Source organism: Rhinatrema bivittatum, chromosome 3 (genome assembly GCF_901001135.1).
Source record: "Rhinatrema bivittatum chromosome 3, aRhiBiv1.1, whole genome shotgun sequence".
NCBI classification, from domain to species: domain Eukaryota; kingdom Metazoa; phylum Chordata; class Amphibia; order Gymnophiona; family Rhinatrematidae; genus Rhinatrema; species Rhinatrema bivittatum.
Window position 1 is genome coordinate 544687268 of NC_042617.1, and position 24223 is coordinate 544711490.

Sequence of the window (24223 nt, forward strand, 5' to 3'; positions counted from 1 at the left end):
TGCTTGCCATATTCAGGCATCTCGGCCTGGCGCCCCCCCAAACTTGAGTCAGCAGTGCTTGGAGTCTCAGAGGGAGTTATCTCCATCTGAATTTACTGAGCCAGCCCTTCCCAGCATGATGCGGGAATGGAACCAGGGAGGGACCCAATAGAGGTGTCGCCTGGTTTTGGGGCTGTCCTAACTAATTTGTCAGCAGGGGAAAGCAACTCAGTGAGCACAGATCTGACACCCCCTGGTTTTGGTATGGACTGTGGTGGTGCTCGCATGTTTTTCTATGCGCAAGTCTGCCACAAAACAGCTTGCCGAGTTGAGCAGCCTTTGGTTAGGCCCCACTCCCAGGCTTTGTTCAGTTGCCGCATGGTAGGCCTAAGAGTTAAGGATCACAAACTGCGAATCCCTGCATGTCTGATGCCACAGGAAGGCTTCAGAGTACGTCTGCACCTGCTGAGGGTCATGCTGATAGGGACCTAGATGGCACGGATGATGAAGGCAACATTAACTGCCTTGGAGGATGGGAAATTCTTCCAGAGTTGGAGCCATTTAGAACTATAGAGATGAGTTGCTGGCTTGGATCTCCCAGACACTGAAGATGCTGGGTTATGATTCCATGTTTGAGTCAAAGAGGAATCTGTTGCGTCCGTCAGTCGCAGACAGCTGAGACCGCTCTGCCTTACCTCTTTTTCTCCCCTTTCACTCTCTTTGGGCAAGATGGCTGCCTCCAGTGCCGAGGGCCTCGGCGTTCTCAAACCAGCATAAGAACATAAGAAATTGCCATGCTGGGTCAGACCAAGGGTCCATCAAGCCCAGCATCCTGTTTCCAACAGAGGTCAAACCAGGCCACAAGAACCTGGCAATTACACAAATACTAAGAAGATCCCATGCTACTGATGCAATTAATAGCAGTGGCTATTCCCTAAGTAAACTTGATTAATAGCCGTTAATGGACTTCTCCATCCGCCATGCTCACTCCCGTGGCCACCTAGGGCGCGAGCACGTATATCTCCTATGTTCAAATTGTTACGAGCGCGCCCTTCGGCAGTTGTTATGGTCCTAGGGCTGGGAGGCCTTCAGCTATGGTTATAGGCACAGGGGCGTGGTTGTCTCTTAAGCAGGTGATGTGAGCCCTTGAGCCATGGCATGACCCAGGGAGGAGCCCCAAGACACACCGCGGGAGGTGCGCTGATGCGAGCACGGGTAAAGAGAGCGGGACAAGGCTGAAGCAAGAACAGGGGTCTTAGGTCTGACCCTCTACCAGACCTGCACGCCCCAACGCAATGTTGACAGTCCTCCGACCGTTCCAAGCCCTTTTGGACCTGCTGCTGGGTACGGTAATAGGCGGCAGGCCGGACAGAGGACGAGGGCAGACTGAGTCCTTAGAACACAGAAGACTTTGGACTAGGACTGAAGCGAAGACATCACAGACGAGGCCTGAAGCGAAATACTGTAGATGAGGGCTGAAGCAAGGATCAAGAACTGGTTCGAGACTGCGATGCAGCATGCCCTACACAGTCCACCTGCGGGACTGGTCGCGGACCACGCTGGGCTCGACGCAGACTCCAGGAGGAATAGTGGAAGCTGAAACCAGGACGTGTCAAAGGTCCTGAAGAGCCCAGAAAACAGCAAGGTAGGCAATCAAACAGTGCCGTGAGGATAACAACAAAGAATAGATGCCCAAGGGTCTTTTTCCAAATCTTTAATTGGTGGAGACGTATGTGATTAATTAAAAATGCCCGAATCGCGCCGAATTTCACCACATTCCAGTGCCTGCCTCAGGGGCTTAAATGAAAGCACACTGAATAACTATTAGTTAATTCCAACAACCTCCGCATTACAGACGTATCTTGAATAAATAATGTAGCGCTTAAACTTCTCCCAGTTCCATTCGCAAATGGCGCCGCATACGTATTACTGGGCGTCAGCGTGTGCAGAATTCGATTCTCAAGGATTAAAAACAATGGACTGAAGCAGGAAGTCTTCTAGAGGGTTGCGCTGCGGAGATGAGGATGGCCTTGTACCGTGAGGCGTCCTACACAGCCCACTCACGGACCATGACAGCGGTACGCCAGGAAGGTGGACATCTGGGAACCAAGGCATGGAGGCAGAGACAAAGGCGAGGACATCAGGAACATCGAGAGAACAGACGACCAGAACATCAGGCACCGGGAACATGAAGACATCTGACAACAGGGATGGAGGACATCAGGAACCTGAAGATAACTGAAGACCTGGACGAAGAACATCTGGAACATGGAGATGACTGAAGACCTGGACGAAGGACATCTTGAACATGGAGACGAAGCCATCAAAGCAAAAGAAGACCACGGAGGACCTGGACCGGTCAGAAGATAGAGAAGACTGTGGAACCCGATTCGAAGGCCAGGAACAACTGAAGAAGAGGCCCTCTTTTAGGGCTGAAGCAGGAAGTTGTCTTCGGAAGGAACCCGGGGTATATCCGGTCGCGGGCCCTTTAAATACCATGAAGAGGCGCGCGCCGGCGCCTAAGGGATGGCCCTTAAGAGCTGCAGCACCGCAGACAGCGGCACCTGGCCGCGCAAGAGCAAGGAGGAGCAGGCAGGCCACAGGACGGCCTCCTGCCATCCAAGGAGGACCCCGGGGATGACGTTACGGCTTCCTGCCGCGAAGACAGGTTGGTGGCGGCTCCATGCCGCAGAGGAGGCGGACAAGCACGGCCTCCAGGCCGCGGGTCTCAGTGGCGGCTCAGGGACGCAACAAGATGGCGCTGGCGGCGGCCCTGCTGCATGGGACCCAGTATGGGCGTCGGCCCAGCCGCGGAGGACGGAGTCAGCGGCATCCTACCGCGTCAAGGAACAGGTGGGTGGAGAGGCATGCTCGCGGAGAGTAGCTCTGTGGGCAGGAATCATAACACAAATACACGTCATGGCGGCCCCACCGCATGACGTCAGTACCTCCGGGTATATCTAGCCTCCGCTTCCGCAACCACCTTGAGTTAGCAGACTTCACTTCGCTACTCTGACTGCTCTAAGCTGCACACTTAGACGCCACTTTCATGCTAAGGGTCTCGCTCCAGTAAGAAGCTCTAGACACCCGCACCTCGGGGGTCTCTTGCTTCCAACTTCCCTTCGGGGGTCCTCACTAACTGGCACTTCGTGGATCAGTGCCTTACCTTCCTGCTTTCACCATCTATCAACAGCAGTACAATAAAGACTCTATCCATACTGAGTCTGCTATCTTGTGTCAGCCTATTGCAGTGGTTCCTAGGGGTGTGCATTCGTATTGAACATAAATGTAAAACGCTACTTATTTTTTTTTTTTAACTTAAAAAAGTGATAAGACATAAACGATCGGATTTCCAACTTATCCAACATAGCTATGTTGGATAAGTTGGAAATCGCGATTGTTGATCCAAAATAAAAATTTAAACCCCTCACCTTCCTTAATCCCCCCCCCCAAAGACTTACCACAACTCCCTGGTGATCCAGCGAGGAGTGAGGACGCCATTTCTGAAAGCTTTTCCGAGGAGCACGTGACGTCGGCGCCACGTCCGAGTGACGCGGCGTCACGTGATTCCCCGCGGGTTTGTGCCGGAACGCTCGTTCGGCCCAAAAGGAACTTTTGGCCAGCTTGGGGGGGTCAGGAGGCCCCCCCAAGCTGGCCAAAAGTTCCTTTTGGGCCGAACGAGAGTGCCGGAGGGAACTCGCGGGGAATCACGTGACGCCGCGTCACGCCGACGTCACGTGATTCCCCGCGGGGTCGCTTCCGGGATCCTCGTTCGGCCCAAAAGGAACTTTTGGCCAGCTTGGGGGGGCCTCCTGACACCCCCAAGCTGGCCAAAAGTTCCTTTTGAGCCGAACGAGGATCCCGGAAGCGACCCCGCGGGGAATCACGTGACGTCGGCGCCACGTCGCAGTGACGCGGCGTCACGTGATTCCCCGCGAGTTCCCTCCGGCACCCTCGTTCGGCCCAAAAGGAACTTTTGGCCAGCTTGGGGGTGTCAGGAGGCCCCCCCAAGCTGGCCAAAAGTTCCTTTTGGGCCGAACGAGCGTTCCGGCGCGAACCCGCGGGGAATCACGTGACGCCGCGTCACTCCGACGTGACGCCGACGTCACGTGCTCCTTGCAAAGTTGGTCAGAAATGGCGTCCTGACCCCGCTGGACCACCAGGGAGTTGTGGTAAGTCTTGGGGGGGGGGGGATTAAGGAGGGTGAGGGGTTTAAATTTTTATTTGCCATATGGACATATACTCAACTCATTGAATTCTGTTTATGTCCATATTGACAGCAAATGGGACCCCCTTTGGACATATGGATATATGAACTTAAACTTTTGCTCTGCACATCCCTAGTGGTTCCCCACAGGGCTCCTCCCTGTTGGTGGAGTCATCTCCATTGCGACCAAGTATCCACAATGCCACAAACACAACAGATTGCTAACTCCATGGACTCTGCTCAGCTCGCAGCCCTGCAGCCCATCCCTGGCCTAGCCCAGCAGATCACAGAACAACAAAGGTCTTTGGAGAGCCTAGCTACTGCCTTCAATCAGTTACACGCTCAACTGAACTCTTCAGCTCCTCCTGTGAAGGAATTGCTGTCGCCAGTGGTAACCCTTAAGACCACTGTACCTTTATCCACACCTACCCGTTTTACGGGTGAAGCCAAGATGTGCAGAGGGTTCATTAATCAATGCAGCATGCATTTTTCATTACAGCCTACCCTCTTTCCCACTGAAGCTTCAAAGACCACCTACATCCTGTCGTTCCTTGAAGGACGAGCCCTAGCCTGGGCTTCACCATTATGGGAACGAGAAGATCCTATCCTGAATGACCTACCAGGATTTCTACAACTTTTTAAGTCTGTGTTTGATGACCCGGCTCACCAGACCATCACTGGATCTGCCTTGCTCAACCTTCAGCAAGGTAACAAGCTACTTACAGACTTTGCTATTGAATTTAAGACACTAGCATCCGAACTGCATTGGAAAACTGGATGCTTATGTGCCATATTCATGGAGGGTCTCAACTCTCACATAAAGGACAAATTAGTGGCTCACGATTTCCCTGAATCCCTTGAGTCCCTGATGGAACTAGCAGGGAGAATTGACTGCCGTATCCGCGATCGTACTCAAGAGGCTAAGAGTCCACGAAAGTCTACAGTGGAGGCTAACCGTCCTAAACATAAGAACATAAGAAAATGCCATATGGGTCAGACCAAGGGTCCATCAAGCCCAGCATCCTGTTTCCAACAGTGGCCAATCCAGGCCATAAGAACCTGGCAAGTACCCAAAAACTAAGCCTATTCCATGTTACCATTGCTAATGGCAGTGGCTATTCTCTAAGTGAACTTAATAGCAGGTAATGAACTTCTCCTCCAAGAACTTATTCAATCCTTTTTTAAACACAGCTATACTAACTGCACTAACCACATCCTCTGGCAACAAATTCCAGAGTTTAATTGTGCGCTGAGTAAAAAAGAACTTTCTCCGATTAGTTTTAAATGTGCCCCATGCTAACTTCATGGAGTGCCCCCTAGTCTTTGTACTATCCGAAAGAGTAAATAACAGATTCACATCTACCCATTCTAGACCTCTCATGATTTTAAACATCTCTATCATATCCCCCCTCAGTCATCTCTTCTCCAAGCTGAAAAGTCCTAACCTCTTTAGTCTTTCCTCATAGGGGAGCTGTTCCATTCCCCTTATCATTTTGGTAGCCCTTCTCTGTACCTTCTCCATCGCAATTATATCTTTTTTGAGATGTGGCGACCAGAATTGTACACAGTATTCAAGGTGCGGTCTCACCATGGAGCAATACAGCGGCATTATGACATTTTCCGTTTTATTCACCATTCCCTTTCTAATAATTCCCAACATTCCATTTGCTTTTTTGACTGCTGCAGCACACTGAACCGACGATTTCAATGTGTTATCCACTATGACACCTAGATCTCTTTCTTGGGTTGTAGCACCTAATATGGAACCCAACATTGTGTAATTATAGCATGGGTTATTTTTCCCTATATGCATCACCTTGCACTTATCCACATTAAATTTCATTTGCCATTTGGATGCCCAATTTTCCAGTCTCACAAGGTCTTCCTGCAATTTATCACAATCTGCTTGTGATTTACCTACTCTGAACAATTTTGTGTCACCTGCAATTTTGATTATCTCACTCGTCGTATTTCTTTCCAGATCATTTATAAATATATTGAAAAGTAAGGGTCCCAATACAGATCCCTGAGGCACTCCACTGTCCACTCCCTTCCACTGAGAAAATTGTCCATTAAATCCTACTCTCTGTTTCCTGTCTTTTAGCCAGTTTGCAACCTGTGCCTATTGCTTCCCGCTTACCGTCTGCAACCCTAGAGGAGGAAGAGCCTATGCAACTAGGCCGAAGCCACTTGACCTCTAAGGAGAGACGTTACCGCAAGTGCATGGGGTTGTGCATGAACTGTGGCCAATCGGGCCACGCAGTCCAAACCTGTCCCATTTGTCCGGGAAACTGACGGGCCTGGGATCTGCAGGAGGACTTCTCCTGGGCTCACCTCTCCTACTCCTCCATTATCATTATTTATTTATTTATTTAAAAATATTTCTATACCGGACTTCATGAATGGGATTCATATCAGGCCGGTTTACATGGAACTAGGGGAAAACCAGAGTAACCAAACAAGAAGGCCGAAACAAGCAAAGTTACAATATAACAAGGGGATTGAACTTGGGAGCTATAGTAGCTAGGAAGAAGAGAGATAGGAATTAACTACATATAAAACGTATAAGATAGGTTATGAGATTAGTAAACATTCAGTTCCTTGATCTGAGTCTGACGAGATATTTTGAGTTAGGGGAAGGCTTGGAGGAAAAGCCACATCTTAAGTTTTCTTCGAAAGGTGAGGAGGCAGGGTTCCAGTCTTAGGTCAGTCGGTAGTTTATTCCAAAGGACTGGGCCTGCTGTGGAGAAGTACCAGTATCTCTGTTTTGTGGAGTATCTCTGTTTTGTGGAGTATCTCATTACCAGTATCTCTGTTTTGTGGAGTTCTCGAATTTCAGACTCTCGCTCTCATTGACTCCAGTGCTGGAGGTAATTTTATTCTGAAGCGCTTGGTTGAACATCTACGGATTCCTACCACACCAATAGCTAAGCCTCTGCTATTGTCATCTATCCATGGAGAACCACTTCCTGGAGAAGTTTCATTGACCACCCAGGCTATCGGCCTGAGCTCTACACTCAGAATCAATTTCTTTTCTGGAGTTGGAAAAAGCTATGCATCCGGTAGTATTGGGTCTGCCATGGCTTCAAGACCATATGCCACAATTTAATTGGGCTACCTTGGAACTGTCCTGGTGGGGACCAGACTGTCATGGTCGGTGTCTTGCTGAAGTTTCACCGCTCATCTGCATGCCCACTGCACCATCTTTACCTGACTTACCTCCACAATACGCCTCCTTCCAGGATGTTTTCTCTAAGCAAGCAGCTACTCAAGAATTGATTCATCTTGAATGGGGTGCCACGGAAGCTAATTTTAAAGGGGGACGAGCCTTGGTAGTGCTATACCCCTGTATCCAGCAGAGAGAGAGAGAGAGAGAGCAATTGTACTTTATGAAAGTGGATGCACTTGTTTGTGCCGTTACCAAGCGGATGACTATCCGTATGGAACGAGGAGTGACTTGAAGGAGGCACAGGATAGGAGAATTGAGGCTACTCTTGAGGCGGAGGCAATTAATTGCAGATGGCCTCTTGCTGTTCGCTGGTGGATTGCTTTTGCTTGCTTCTCTCTCAGGAAGTTGATGAGTATGGTTTGAATTTCAGGGCAGTGCCCTATGATCACACCACCCTGGATGCACCTGATCTCGTTTGATTGTGAAAGCTAAGCAGGGTTGAGTGTCAGCTATGGCAGATATAGTTTCAAAGTCTAATATTTTGAAATTGCCTTTTAAAGGATCACTCTGATTTGGAACTGAGTTTGGAAAAAAATGGCCAATAAGTGGGGTGAGTCCCAGGTTCCTCAGTTACCAGAGCAGGTGCTGCGCTCGTTTGTCGCAAGAGGTCATGCTAGGGGTTTTCAAATGTTTTCAACCCTACAGAGAAGTGGCTTCTCAGGGGGCTCGACCTTGGGTAGGTCTCAGTCCTTCGTACCAGGCAGCTGAGATGGGGCAGGGCTCAAGTGGTGGTGTACCCCTGACTCCCACCCCCAGAACAGGAGATAGGGGGTAAGCCTGTCTGTCCTTTTTATCGGAGGTCGGTCAAGATCACGTCAGACCAGTGTGTTCTGGAGGTAATAAGAGATGACTATGCTCTGGAGTTTCTCAGCATTCCTTGGGACGTTTTCATGGTGTCTCCCTTTTAGCTCTTGGCAGATCCTCGCCTTGGCAATCAGGTCATCTTTGTCCTGAACAGTGCTCGCCCTGGATCTGGTCTCCGGTTGACCGCTCCTGGAGTAAACCCGTTCCGTCCGGTGTCCTTCCACGGTGGCCGGAGTTGTGGTCCAGCAGGATGTCTATCGAGCACTGCCATCGGGTCGACACCTCGGTGTTACTAGTTTGCTGTTCCTTGTTCCTGCGTTACCTGCTTCCTTGATTCAGTTTTGTTTCAGTGTTCCTGCATTCCTGTGTTCCTGTCTTGTTCCAGTGCTCCTGCGTTCCTGTGTTCCCGTGGTCCTCTCTGTGTTCCAGCGTCTCTCCTGATTCCTGTTCTTCGTGTCTCCTCTTGTCGTACCTCCTCGGACTGATTCACGATACTGACCTCTGCTTGCCTGACCATGTTTGACCACTACCTGGAACTGACCTTTGCTCATCTTGACTACGTACAGACTGATCTTGGAACTGACCCTTGTTTTGGCTGACCACTCTCGGATGGATACCCTGGCTTTGACCCTTGCGCTACACTCGGATACTTTGTTTGCTCCTATGACCACCTGACCAGCCTGCTTGGACACTGCCTTCATCTCCTGCTGCATTCCAGAAGTCTCCGGTGATCCTGGTTCAGGTCTAGTCACTCCATTCTTCACCAGCTGCACACCTTTGCTCGTGGTGGGCACACCTCTCCGCTACCTCTCCGGGAGACCCTCTGAGGCCCATCTAGGTCCAGGCAGTCTGGGTACCCAAAGGGTCAATCTGTGGAAACCCTGGATTGCTATTGGCAAAGCTCCAGCTAGCCTCTCTCTCCTTGTGTGCTCTGCCTCCTGGTGGCAGGCGCTCTCTGGGTCCGACCAGAGGGCCGAACCAATCCTGCACCAGGCCAAGGGTCCACCTCAAGTGCAACACAGATTTCTTGTAATGGGACTGACATTTCATTTTTGAATTCTTTCAGAACCCTGGGATTTATGCCATCTGGTACAGCTGATTTGCTACTTTTCAGTTTGTCAATTTTGCCTGCTATATCTTCCAGGATCCTTCTTCCAATTTTTGAAGGAAGATCTTTTGGCATATCCTCTTTCGCCTCACCTTATAAATATATCGGCAATCACCTCTATGGGACCTCTTACTAGGCCACCCGCAGCCTCTCCTCCACCCGCAGTTGTTCTAAATCTCTGCACCATATCCTCATTTTGATACTCACTCCTTGCTGCAGCTTCGAGAGGGTTCGTGGACTGCGCTTCTAAAATGGTATTTGTTATGTTTGCTGTTCACAGAGAGATTCCACGAGCAGCTTCACTCACCGCCACTCCTCCAGCGCTGTTTCCCAGACACACACGACATAGTCTTCTTTAAAGAGCCTGCGGTGCCCTTGGATGATGTCACTGCTACCTGCCCTATAAAAGGGCTCTTCGGACACTCCAGCCTTGCCTCAACAAGAAGGTCATCAGGCAGTATACTCAAATCTTTTTTTTATTTTTAGTTTTTATGATTTGATTAAAAATTAAGTCCCATCACCATGAAGGTCCCATATCGGGCTGTTACCACAAAAATCTTGATTTCAAAAAATGTCAAGAGAGCCAAGTAACATTCATAACTTATCTCCAGTGTCCATATTGATCACGACCCTGACACGGCCATGTTTCGAATGCCACTCCGCTTCAGGGGGTGCTGCCATATACTTTCAATACGCTCTCAAGTCTCGGTAACGCTCACTTCCCGAATACAACCTTTGACTGATACCTCTTTGGTAGACCTAAAAATTAAAAGTGGACCAAAGGGACTAACACAGCTTGTTCTCTTTATCAAGTTGTATCCATGAAGGTCCAACAAATGTAAAAGGGTTCTTGCTTGCAAGTATTAAAAAATCATACTGGGGAATACTGTGGTGTGTTTTGGGGTATAGGACCCCCCATACCTTCCTCTACCCTATCCTCCCAAGTGTCAAAAACTTTGTTGGTGTTAAGTGCAAACCTACCCTCTTCCACCCACCCCAAATTCCTCTACTGTACCCCCAAACCTCAAAAGTTTTAAAGCAATCCCGTGATGGTGCCCAGGGTGCCCGCTAGCCCATGGCTTGGTCAGTGTCATTTTTCAAAATGCCACTGACTTGACCTTGCAACATTCAAATGACTGGCTGAGCTCAGGTAGAGAGTAATTGAAAATAAAAAAGAGGTAAGAGGTAAGGGGGAATTGATTTTAGTGATTCCTCCCCCCTCCGATCTCTGTGCTCTGCGCACCGATCCGATGTCCATTCCCACCTCCAGGGGAGCTTTGGGACTCGGGCAGCTTGGCATGTTGAGCAGCCTTCTGGGCTAGGCCCTGCTTTCAGGCTTGGATTCTTTGCACGTGGTAGGCCATGGCAGTGTTCGCGCATTTTTTCTCTGTGCATAAGGCTTCCCTCTTCAGTCTGTTGGTTCGTACTTACGTGCCTGGCTGTGCATCTGTGCACCTAGCTGGGCACTCATTTATGGGCATAGGGTTGCCTACTTGGGCGCTGAGTTGTACGTATGGGGATGCTTAGCTGAATGCACAGGGATGCGCTTAAAGTCGCCTAGGTGAGCACTCAAGATACATACAGATGGTGAGCGCTCTGATGGGTGCTCAGTTTGTGCGTCTACCTGAATAGTGTATTAGGTACCTAATTTTTGAATGCATATATTTATAGCACCTAATTTTCTTTTAGCGCCTATTGTGAGCACAGCTGGGTGCACAGTTCTCAGATGCCTGTTGGAGCGTACTGACAGACTTCGATAGCAAAGAAGCCTAAGCGTCTTTACCTTTGTGCTGCTTGCCATATTTGGGCATCTCAGCCTGGCGTGCCCTCTAACTTGTATCAGCACTGTTTGGAGGCTCAAGTAGAATTGTCTCCATCTCATTTTGCTAAGCCCGGTCCTTCCCAGCATGGTGTGGGAATAGAAAAAAGATCTACCAGAGGTTTCACCTGAATTTGGAGCTCCCCTAACTGATTCGGCAGTGGAGAAAAATAGTTCAGTGACTGCAGGACCGGTGCCCCCTAGTTTTGGCATGGACCCATCTGCCTTTTTTTGAGTGAAATTTTTCAAGGGCTGCAGTCCTTTCTTCAGGCGCAGTCATCTGCCTCGGCCAATCTTAACAGATGAGGATTGAGGACTGAGGTTTCCCACGTGCCTGGTGCTGCAGGTAAGCGTCGGAGTATGCCTAGATCTGCTGCAGGTCATGCCGATAGGGACCTGGATGGCACGGATGATGAAGCAGATCCTTATTCCCTGGAGGATGGGGAAAATTCCTCCAGGGCTGGAGCCATATAAAACTATGTTGCATTTCTTTCAAGAGATGAGTTACAGGCTCTGAATTTCCAGACATTGAAGATGTTACAGCACTCACGCGATCCGGAGCAGCACGGCGCGAGGCAGGGTCCGTTCGGGGTCCGGGGCGCACTCGGGCAGCTTCCGCGACATCGGCAGCGCGGGTTCGATAGTGCTGGGGGGATCCTCCATTTTGGCTTCGCTGAAATCGCGCGACGGCGAGGGGAGTCCCGCGCGATTCGGATCCTGGCCACGCCCCCTGACGTCAGACGCCGACGGAGTCCCTTTGCGCGGGAAATTTGAACTATTTAAAGGAGTGCAGTTCTCCTGTTTCCTGCTTCGGCCACGATTGTCTTTGAGCTTTCGCTGGATATTGTTTTGCTCGCTTCCTGACTAGACCCGGACTGTGCCTTGGATATTCTGCCTGCTGCCTGCCCTGTTGGATTATCTGCTGTGGTTCTGATTGCTCGCTGCCTGACTCGACCCGGACTGTGCCTTGGATATTCTGCCTGCTGCCTGCCCTGTTGGATTATCTGCTGTGGTTCTGATTGCTCGCTGCCTGCCTCGACCTGGACTGTGCCTTGGATATTCTGCCTGCTGCCTGCCCTGTTGGATTATCTGCTGTGGTTCTGATTGCTCGCTGCCTGCCTCGACCTGGACTGTGCTTTGGATATTCTGCCTGCTGCCTGCCCTGTTGGATTATTTGCTGTGATTCCTGATTGCCTGCTGCCTGCCTCGACCCGGACTGTGCCTTGGATTACTCTGCTTACCGCCTGTCCTGACCCGGACTGCCGTCCGGTGCCTGCACTGATCCCCAGCGTTCCGAATACTACTACACTAGGTAAGCGGTCTAAACTGTGGTTCCACTAGATCCGTCTGGTAACTGTAACAGAAGATTCTGGGCATACCAGGGGCTGATTCCATGTCTGAGTCAAAGAAAGAACCCATTTCGATTTCTTTGCGTAAAGCCTCATGTTTCTTCCCTATTATAAAAGTTATTCAAGAATTGATTGATCTTGAATGGAGTGCCATTAAAGGGGGACAAGCCTTGGAAGGGCTATACACCCTGGATTCGGTTGCGAGAGAGCAGTTGCTCTTCCGAAAGTGGATGTGCTTGTGTGTGCCGACTCCAAGCGGATGACTATGCCCTAAGCTATTCTTATGCAGGCCTTGAAGCAATGGCAATGGATTTGTAGATAGCTTCTTTTGCTCCCTGGTAGCTCGCTCTTGTTTACTTCTCTCTCAGGAAGTCGATGAATCTGGTGTGAATTCCAGGTTAGTGATGGAACCGGCAGCCACCTTTTTTGGCAGATGCGAGCTGCGATATGGTCCGCACTGGCCAGAGGGGTGGCTTCAGTAAAAGTGGCCAGGTGTTAGCTACGACTCAGGAATTGGTTGACCGATGCAATCTTGAAGCCTAATCTTAAGAAATTGCCCTTTAAAGGATTACTTTTATTTTGCAGTGAGCTGAAAAAAATGGCCAATAAGTGGGGTGAGTCACAGGTTCCTTGGTTATCAGAGGATAAGATGCAGATGCCATGCTCCTTTTCACAAGAGGTCATGCTAGGGTTTCAGTTGCTTTTAACCTAAAGAGAAGCAGCTTCTCAGAGGACTCGGCCTTTGGATAGGTCTCAGTCATTTTTCCCAGGGAGCCCAGAAGGGGCCCATCTTGGGTACTGGTGCCCCATGAGCCTCTCAATAAAGGTGTGGTGACAAACCCACAGGAACTGGAGATAGGGGGTCGCCTGTCTCTCTTCTTTATCGGAGGTGGGTCGAGATCACATCAGACCAGTGGGTTCTGGATCTGATAAGAGATGACTATGCTCTGGAGTTTCTCAGTGTCTCTTTGGGTCTTTTTCATGGTATCTCCCTGCAACTCTCCGCAGAAGAGACAAGCAGTGGAATGAATGTTGTCAAGGCTTCTCAGTCTGCAGGATGTAGTTCTAGTACCTATGTCACAAGAAAATATGGGCCGGTATTCCATATATTTCATTGTGCCCAAGAATGAGGGCTCCTTTCACTCCATATTAGATCTCAAGGGAGTCAACCATCATTTGCTGGTGACTCGTTTTCGCATGAAACCTTACACTCTGTGATAATGGCAGTACAGTTTGGGGAGTTTCTGACGTCTCTGGATTTGTCAGAGGCATACCTTCATATTCCCATCCATCTGGATGGAACATCAACGGTTTCTGAGTTTCACTGTTTTGGGGTGATATTATCAGTTTTGAATGCTGACTTTTGTGTTGGCCTCTATGCCTAGAACCTATTCCATGGTTATGGTAGTGGTTATGGCAATGTGGAGAAAGGATGACATTTTGATTCACCCATACTTAGATGATTGGCTGATTTGGGCCAAGAATCTGGAAGAGAGCTTTTGGGTCTTACACAAGGTGTCTCCTTGCTACAGGAACTAGTTTGGGCGTTGAGCTTGGCCAAGAGCAATCTACGGCCTTCCCAGACACTGGGGTGTCTCAGTGTTTGCTTCAACATGAAGCAAGGCAGGGTGTTTTTGCTGGAGGGCCGCATTCAGAAACTGATGACGCAGGTGCAACTATTGGCAGATACTATATGCCTGACAGTGTGGTCTTATCTACAGCTCTTGGGTTGATGGCGGTCATCCCTTGCCCTCTAGGTGGTTTTGTGTGCAAAACCACCTAGAGGGCAAGGGATGACCGCTCACTCTGCTGGCTTGTTGGAGTCCACAGTCTCAAGACTATTTGATACGGTTTCGTCTACTGGTGGGGATCAGCATACAACTGCAATGGTGGTTGCAAGTGGACCATCTAAGAAAGGGGGTTTCCCTACAATCACTGGACTGGCTAGTACTTACAATGGATGTGAGCCTCCAGGGTTGGAGGGCTCACTATAAGGAGTTGACAGCGCAAGGGCGCTGGAGTATAAAAGAGTCTCCGGAGCATCAATCAACTGGAAGACTGGGCTGTCTGGTTGGCATGCTTACGATTCCTTGACCAATTGCAAGGTCAAGCAGTTCAGATAATGTCAAACAGTGTGATGACAGTGGCTTAAATCATACACCAGGGAGGAGTCAAGAGCCAGCATATGTCACAGGAAATAGCCCAACCCATGGAATGGGCAGAAGTTCATCTTCAGAAGGTCTCAACCTCACACATTGCAGGAAAAGACAATGTAAGAGCCAACTTTCTCAGCAGACAGAGTCTGGACCCAGGAGTTTGAGAATTGTCAAACAAGGCATTTCAGCTCATAGTGGACTGCTGGGGCCTCCCATTTCTAGACCTGTGGTGACTTCTCACAATGTGAAGGTTCCTTGCTTCTTCAGTTGCAGGAGAGAACAAAAGTCCTTGAGCATCGATGCCTTCATGCAGGAGAGGCCAAATGGCTAGCTTCTATATGCCTTTCCCCCGTGGCCCATGTTGGGCAGAATGATTCGGAGGATTGAAGTCACTCGGACGGTGCTTTTGGTGGCACCAGATGTTGCGGTCTGCTCCGCCTCCCCTCTCTCCGCCTTGACCGGCGCTTACCTTCGGGCCAGGGAACGCCGCGCTCACCATCCTCCGGCGCCCAGGGACGCACATAGGCCCATGTGGCCTCCGCCATTTCCTTGCTCCGCTTGCAGTGGCCTCGCGCGCGCGAGGACGGACTCTTTGTGCGCCCAGAACCCGGAAGCCTGGCTCCACCCGCAGTGATGACGTCACCCGCCACCCAGATATAACCGGCGCTCAGACTATTCCTCTTCGCCTTGCAACGAGGTTCACTACAGTCCTGTAGCTCTGAGTTGCGTCCCTTGCTGTGTTCCCTGCCTGCTGCCTGCCTTGACTTCGGTTCGTCCTGACTACGCCTTGCCTGCTGCCTGCCTTGACTTCGGTTCGTCCTGACTACGCCTTGCCTGCTGCCTGCCTTGACTTCGGTTCGTCCTGACTATGCCTTGCCTGCTGACTGCCTTGACTTCGGTTCGTCCTGACTACGCCTTGTCTGCTGCCTGCCTTTTCGGTTCGTCCTGACTACGCCTTGCCTGCTGCCTGCCTTGACTTCGGTTCGTCCTGACTACGCTTTGCCTGCTGCCTGCCTTGACTTCGGTTCGTCCTGACTACGCCTTGCCTGCTACCTGCCTTGACTTCGGTTCATCCTGACTACGCCTTGCCTGCTGCCTGCCTTGACTTCGGTTCGTCCCGACTACGCCTTGCTCCGCCACGACCCCGGACTCCACGTCAGGCGCCTCTTGCACTACGCCTGTGAGATAGAGTTGTTTCTGCTGTTCCCTAAGTCCCACGGTGCTGGAACCCTACGGGCTCCTCCTGGGGGTTCCAGGTGCCCGGGTGAAGCTCTGGTCTTGAACTCTATTCTCTCCGAACTGTCTAGTTCCTTGCTGCAGCCTCTCTCTCTGGGGTCTAAGTCCCAAGGTGCCAGAACCCTACGGGCCCCTCCCGGGGGGTTCCGGGTGCCCGGGTGAAGAGCTTGTGCCAGCCCCTGTCATCTGTGGACTCCCTGGTTCTCTGTTGCTGGACTCTCCCTCGGGGGCCCAAGTCCCAAGGTGCCGGAACCCTACGGGCTCCTCCTGGGGGGTTCTGTGTACCCGGGTGAAGATCCTGTATCAGACTCTATTGCTACTACATCCTGCCCTCTGAGTCTTGGCTCTGCCTCCCGACCTACTCCGCCCCTCGGGGTGGGTTGGCCCAAGGGTCCACTATTCAGCCGCAGAACCCGGCCGCAACACCAGATTGACCCAGAAGGCTGTGGTATGCAGATTTGTGATGGCTCCTGGTGGCCTCTAGGTTGTTGAAGCATGGGGATTCCACTGCAATGATTGCAACCTGGATATGAGCAAGAGAGTTCTGCACTTCCTTAGCCTGTGTGCGGGTTTGGTGAGTGTTCGAGGCTTGGAATGAGGATCTTCGGTTAAGATGGAATTTATGCAAGGTGGATTGAGTAAAGGGTTGGCCCTTAATTCATTGAAGGCGCACAGGTGGTGGCTTTTGCCTGTTTCTGAGGTCAGGTGGATGGTGGACCCTTGTCGGCTCATCCAGATATAGCTCATTTCTTAAAAAGGGGTGAAGCATCTTTGTCCTCCCCTGCAGTTTCCAGTGCCCTTGTGGAGTCTTAATCTGTTTTTTTTGATTTTATGGCCATTGGATTGGATAAAGGAAAACCGAAGCCACATATGTTGATGCTAAGAACCATTGCCTAGTCAGATTAGGGTTTATTCTACTAGGGCTCAGGCAGTGTCATTGGCAGAGATTAGATTGCTGTTTCCTGTCGAGATTTGCTAGGCTGCAACGTGGTCCTCCTTACATACCTGTTACAGACATTACCACCTGGATGTGCAGGCCTGGGAGGAAGCAGCCTTCACTCGTGTGGTATTGATCAGACTGTGGGCAGCCTCCTGCCCTGTTCAGGAGTAGCTTTGATATATCCCACTGATGTATCTGAATACTAAGAAAGGAGAAATTATTACTTACCTGATCATTTTCCTTTCTTTAGTGAAGATAGGTGGATCCACCTTCCTGCCCTTGGCTGCCGGATGGTTGTGCTCTTGTCCTCCTGCATGGCTGTGTGTTCCTGGAGTTATTTGTGTCAATCCAGTCCCTAGACTAATGTTATTATACTCTGTGTCTAAGCTCAGTGGTTTCCAGTTAGTTGATTGCTGTAGTAGTTGTCTGTTAATAATCAAGTTTTGTTAGTTTGTTTACACTTGGCTTTTGCAGAGAATACTGGCGGGCTGATGTCAGTGCAGGGGTATATATACCATGACATCAGCTTTGCTCATTCTCTATCTGCTTATAGAGGTGCTTAACCCGCTGGTGTGGATCCACCTATCTTCATTAAAGAAAAGGAAATTATCAGGTAAGTAGTAATTTCTCCTTTTTTTCCCTTTCTCTCCTATGTACTGCTACATATTTAGGGCCTCAGTGTTCATATTTGACATTTTCATTTCTCTTAATTCCTATCAACCTCTCCATTTAAAAACAATATTGTAGCTATTACGATTGTTTGCTTTTCAGTGAAAATAGTAAATATAGGTGAATTAATGAAAGCATGTTAAAATACCATGTTAACGTATGTATTAGCAGTACTTCTAACTCATAATTTACTAAAGGTCATTGTTATGGTTGAGCGGTGTTTGGGTGGATCCTTGGGTACTGTGGCAGATGACCACGCCCACGGGGAGGAGCCCTGTGAGGAGCCACAGTACTAGGCTAGACTCAGAACGCACAACACAGTTAGTTCTTTATTATACAGTTTGAAGAGTACCACCAGAGGTGGCAGCAGTGAGGCAGTCTGGTAGTTGCAGTCTCAGGGCAGAGGGAGCCCTTCTCACCCTGTTGGTATTGGAATGTTCCAAAGCAGGTCTCCCAGCAAGGAAGTACTGTGAATGAGATAGACTGAGCGTTAAGAGTACTCACTAGGTATTTGCTGTAAGTATGCGATTCCACCAGGTTGTAGAAGAAAGTACAGGCACCGAGGCAGGGAGAGCAGGCCCTCAAGGAGTGAGTACCTGTTCCCTGTAAGGCACCTGAAAGCAGAGGGCCCCCGAGGAGTGGGTACCTAGGTTAGCAGTTTCCCCGAAGGGCAGAGAGAGAGCTTCCAGCGGCAGCATGGAAGCGGCAGAGTAGCGTAGACAGGAACGGATACAAGTCCCAATACAAGTCCTTGCTAACTCAACGAGCTAGCAAATTAGAATAAGTTATAAACCCGGACGGCATGACGTCAACAAGGGGGAACGCCCCCGAGGTTCGCGCCAAGGTTGGAATAAAGACGTGGGTGATACGCGCGCACCCTAGTAGGTCCCTGGGAGGAGCATGGCGGGAGGCTGCACCATAGCCGTTCCGGGGACGCTGGAGAGGTCGGCTTGTAGATGCGGCGGTAGCCATCTTTCTTAGGTAAGTGGGAGGAGCCGTGAATAAGGTGAGGCAAACGGGGCGAAGTCGTCTAGCACCAACGGATGCAACAGTCATAAAACTTTTAATGAATTGTATATTTAAAGATGTGCAGTTAAGTGTTAGCTTTGATATAGATGTGTTAGTAGACTACATGTAAATGATCCGATATGCATATATTTAACTTTTATCAACTCATTCACATTTTTAATGTGGTAGTCCGTGTTAATCTTCAGAAAAGTGTATTAATTTCTATCTAACGCTTTAAGTATCTATGTTAACTAACACAGGCCTTGAACACACATTAATGCCTGTGTTAGTGCTAACATACTTGTATAAATAGAGTTCATGTGCTTTTGTACATAGTTGATCCCTTCATTCAGAAGATTGGAAGGAATGAGTTATTAAAGATTACATAGAGGGATTTTTTTTCTTTTTTATTTGAATAGGAGATCAAGGAGAGCCATTATTGTTGTTTCTAAGATCCATATAAGGGAAGATAACCATGGACATTTTTTTCAGTTCTGAGCCTTATATAAAGAAAGTTACTAAAGGGAATTATTACAGCTAGTGAGATGTATACTTATGGTCATCTGTTATCAAACTGTAGAACATCATGTCTTGTGTAAAAAAAAAAAAAAAATGTCTGTATTACCTACAGTGCTACCAAATCAGTAAGAATAGTTTTAGGGTGATATTCAGTACTACTTAGGACTTATCCGGCTAAGTGGTGGCTGCAGAATATCCGGCCCCGCTGAATGGACACCATTTAGCTGGATAACTACTTAGCTGGCTAAGTAGCGGACAGGCCAAGGGTGTTCTGGAGAAAAATCAACTTAGTTATCTGGCTAAGTCTGGTCAGCCCTTACGGTTGTCCTAAAGTTCACGCATATCCAGCATAGCTCTCTGCTTCAACGGCAGGAGAGAAGAAAAACTGATACTTCACGCATATCCAGCATAGCTCTCTGCTTCAACGGCAGGGGAGAAAAAAAACTGATACTTCACGCATATCCAGCATAGCTCCCTGCTTCAACGGCAGGGGAGAAGAAAAACAACCAATAAGGGCTGTATAACATAGTCTGGGTAAAACAAATAAGCATGGGTGTAGCTTGCTTATTGCGGCGGTTACTACCCCTACTACCCCTAACTAATCAAGCTAGATATTTCACCTGGATGCAGCACCATCACTGCTCTCTACATTAATGGTGGGGGTGGAAGGGAAATAGAACCAAGAGCTAAGAGAAACTGATAAGTATGAGAGAAAAAATGTGTGAAGCTTGCTGGGCAGACTGGATGGGCCGTTTGGTCTTCTTCTGCCGTCATTTCTATGTTTCTATGTTTCTATGTTAGCTGAATAAACTTAACTGGCTAAACTTATCTGATTAACTTTAAGATAGCCAGATATATTCAGCAGCAAGGCTGCGGCACTGAGTATGTAGGTTAAATTAGCTGGGTCATTTTATTCAGCTAACTAACTGAGCTGAATATGGATGTCCATGTGGAACAATTTGACAGAGCATGAGGTCCATGCCAAACTGTGTTGTACAATGAAGAGAAGGTGACACATATTTTAGGGCTAATAATCTCTAGTACTACCTAAACTTGTTAGATGACAGTTTATTCATTGTTTTTGTGTTCCTACATTATTAAATTTTCAGAAACAAAACAAGAACATGGAACCTTTAAAAATGGCTTCTAAATTTGTATATCATTGTTTGTTGTGCATTTAATTGTAATATACTCATTTTGTTTGTTATGGATTTATAGAGTGGGTATCTCTGTCTGACCTTTTGGTGCTGTTTACTCGCATTCTATATTCGTCATGTTGTCCGAAGGAGACTCAGGCAGCACATACAGGTAATGTTTCCGACTATGTGGTGTATTTTTTTTTGTCTACATAGAAATAGAACCCTTTCATGTTTTTGTAAAGATGAACGTTTTCAAAGCATAATTCCTAGTAGAGACTGGAGTTCACAACAATACTTCAGAAGCACCAGGGAAGATTGTGGTCCCCAGGATTACTGGTACATAAGAACATAAGAAGTGCCATACTGGGTCAGACCAAGGGTCCACCAAGCCCAGTATCCTGTTTCTAACCATGGTCAATCCAAGTCACATGTACCTGGCAAGTACCCAAACATTAGAAAGATCACAAGCTATTGCTTATTAATTACAATAATAGCAGTTTTCCTAGCATGTAGCAGATGGACTCAGAACAAATGGGTATAGTGTGCTCGTGCTAGCAGTTGGAGACGGATCTGACGTCAGCACGGGGTACATATACCCCCGCAGGAAGTGCAGCAACTCAGTAATTTCTGTCTCCAAAGCAGTTTGGAGCTACTTCACGCTCACTGAGCGTTTTTCCAAATTCTAACGACTAAATTCATAGAAGAATCCTACCTGAAGACAAGCCCCGCACTCCTGCGGTGATACCATTCGGTCCCTCCCCCAGTTGAGTTTCCCGAGGTGATTTCCGTGGTCCCTCGGAGGTAAGAACCTCAGTCCGGTGGCCGATTTGCGGCAGGGACCTAGCCCCCGAGTGAGAAGGGCTCGGGCGCGGCACAGAGGCAGCCTCGGTCCCGGTGCGGACTTGGCCCCCGAGCGAGACGAGTTTGGGCGCGGCCTAGAGGCAGCGGGTGCACTTCCTCGAGCGCGGCGGTGACGGTAATCACCCTCTCCCCCCCCGCAGCCGGAGACCGCCCGGGTCGCAGCCGGGAAGCGCCGAAGACAAGGTAAGGCATACATCTTTACTTGTGGGTCTCCGAGGAAGCGAGGATTAGCGGGGTCTGCCTATTTGGCAGCCCGCCAAGGAGGTCGCCATTTTACCTGTCTGCTCGCCGTCACCATTTCCCTGGATCGTCGCCTCGCTCTAGCGCTCAGGCCAGACTGAGCGCACAGGCGACGGGCGCATATGTTGGGCGTCCGGAAATCATTGGGTGCATATTTGATAGAGGCGCACATTGAAGACACCTTGATAGGCGCACGTTGATGGGCACACGTTGCTAAACGCACGTGGATAGGCGCACGTTGCTAAGCCCACGTTGATAGGCGCACGTTGATAGGCGCACGCTGCTAAGCCCACGTTGCTATGTGCATGTTGCTAGGCGCACGCTGCTAAGCGCACATTGCTAAGCGCACGATTGATAGGCGCACGTTGCTAAGCGCACGTTGATAGGCGCACGCTGCTCAGCGCACGTTGATAGGCGCACGCTGCTAAGTGCACGTTGATAGGCGCCCGTTCATAGGCGCACGTTGATAAGCGCATGTTGATAAGCGCACGTCCATTGGCGCACGTAGATAGGCGCACGGTGATACGCGCACATTAGTAGGCGCACACTCCGGCTGGGAGCGCACCGCATAGAGATAACAGACGAGATGGAGCGTAGGAGAGCCCATGCATCCGCAGAGCCGGCACCTCCAGAATCAGGCATAAGAGCTCTAGGCCTCTGCTCAGCATGCAACCTCAGAGCCACACAGAGCGAGGAAGCAGACTCCCTATGTGCCCAATGTGAGGAGGCCCTGGGAGTTCCAGGCCAGGGCCGGTCCCAGCCCAGCGTACTTGCCAGTTCCTCAGGGAACACCCCGGACCTAGCAGGCAGCGGTGAGCAGCCAGGGAACCCGAGAGACCTGGTGCCCCTAAGACTAGAACCTGCTTCGCTCTCCTGGGTGGAATTATTCAAGGGGATTTGTGCTTTTGTCAAGATGCAGTCTGATCCCCGAACAGACCCATACGTACCGGAGGACCCCGCCCCTGGACCCTCAAGACCTAGACACGGCCACTCGCCACCCGGAAGCCCCACTTATGGGGATTCAGATTGATCTGAGGAAGAGGGCGAGCCCCCCGAGGAGGGAGAGCTTCCCTCAGGGATAGAACCGTATCGAACCATGAGACGCTTCTTTCTTATTTATTTATTTATTTATTTATTTATTTATTTAAAGGATTTATATACCGGAGGTTCCTGTATAATATACATATCACCCCGGTTTACAATGAACAGTAAATATCGCTTCAAGTTAGAGGCTTACAATGAACATGGTTACAATGAACATTCTTAAAGAGGATTTCCCAGACCTGGTCTCTCAATGCCTGTCGGAGCTGGCTATCCCGGGCCAAGGCACCCCAGGGGAACCTAGAATGAACCCTCTGCTAGAGGGCCTGCGCCAATCGGCTCACCATTTTCCCCTCCTACAAGCAGCACAACAGCTAATCGATCTGGAATGGAATGCGCCGGAGGCCTCATTCAAAGGGGGTCGGGCCTTATCTGGCATGTACCCCCTGGACCCGGCAACCAAGGAGCTGCTGGCGTGCCCTAAGGTAGATGCCATAGTTCGCGCAATTGTGAAGTGCACCACCATTCCGGTGGATGGGGGGGCGGCCCTCAAGGATGCACATGACCGGCGCATGGACGCCATTCTGAAACAAGCCTTTGAGGTGGCAGCCATGTCCCTACGAATCGCGACCTGCTGCACCGTGGTGACGCGTTCCTGTTTATAACAAGCCAGGAACAACACCCCGGGAGAAGAAATGGAATCAGCTCTTTCATTCCTCACTGACGCTGCCTCTGACTTAGTTTGTATGGCAGCCAAGGGAGTGTCATCCTCAGTGGCAGCCAGGAGACAGCTCTGGCTACGAAATTGGTCGGCCGACTCCTCCAAGACGCGCCTTACAAGAATGCCCTTTAAGGGATCCCTCCTGTTTGGCAGCGACCTCGAGAAACTGGCTAACAAATGGGGTGCCTCTCCATTTCCCCGTCTACCAGAAGACAAGTCAAGGAGGAACCAGCGCCCTTTTCCTAGGCCATCCAGAGGTAGAAGCTCTCAACGCTTCAACCCCTACAGGACTAGCTACCAAGCACCTCGTTCTCAGACTAGGAACCAGTCCTTTTGGACCAGGCACAACAAGAGGGGAACCGGCTCGGGTTTGGGTCCCGGCCGCACCCCACAATGAGAATCAGCCGACCCATCTGGGGGAAGAAGCCATAGAGGGCAGGCTAACCCTATTCTACCGCAGATGGGTCGAGATTACTTCGGACCAGTGGGTCCTCGCCATCATCCGAGAAGGCTATTACCTGGACTTCCTTCATCCCCCTCCGGACAAGTTTGTGGAATCTCCTTGTCCACCCCTCAAGAGGGTGGCACTGGAAGCTACCATGTGGAGGCTCCTGTCCCTAAAAGCCATAATCCCAGTGCCTGCATGGGAGATAAATTCTGGGCATTACTACATTTATTTCATCGTACCCAAGAAGGGGGGCACCTTCAGACCCGTCCTGGATCTCAATTCAGTCAACCGGCACTTAAGGGTCCCAGGATTTTGCATGGAAACTCTGCGGTCAGTCCGAAGTGCAATATAGCCAGGGGAGTATCTCACATCCCTGGATCTGTCAGAGGCCTACTTGCGTATCCCAATCCATCAGGATCACCAGCGCTACTTACGCTTCAAAGTCCTGAAACAACATTTTCAGTTCCGGGCTTTACCCTTCGGGTTAGCCACCGTGCCGCGGACCTTTACCAAGGTAATAGTAGTGGTGGCGGCGTCACTCAGGAAGGAAGGAATTCTCGTCCATCCCTACCTAGACGATTGGCTGATCAGGGCAAAGTCACCGGAGGAGAGCCACCGGGCAACCAACAGAGTTATATCTCTTCTGGAAAGCCTAGGATGGGTAGTCAACACAAACAAGAGTTCCCTACAGCCTTCACAGTCGCTGGAATAGCTAGGAGTCCGATTCGACACCCAGGGAGACAAAGTCAG

The 24223-nt window shown here is 49.9% G+C and overlaps 1 protein-coding gene across 3 annotated transcripts in view; it reads left to right on the plus strand.

Moving 5' to 3' along the window:
• TBC1D32 (TBC1 domain family member 32) overlaps positions 1 to 24223 on the plus strand; it is a 661976-nt gene that overhangs the window by 193538 nt on the left and 444215 nt on the right. For all 3 annotated transcript variants that reach the window (XM_029596414.1, XM_029596412.1, XM_029596413.1), the window contains one exon: positions 20242 to 20331. In XM_029596414.1, the coding sequence (XP_029452274.1) occupies positions 20242 to 20331 (90 nt within the window). The remainder of the gene's footprint in view (positions 1 to 20241; positions 20332 to 24223) is intronic.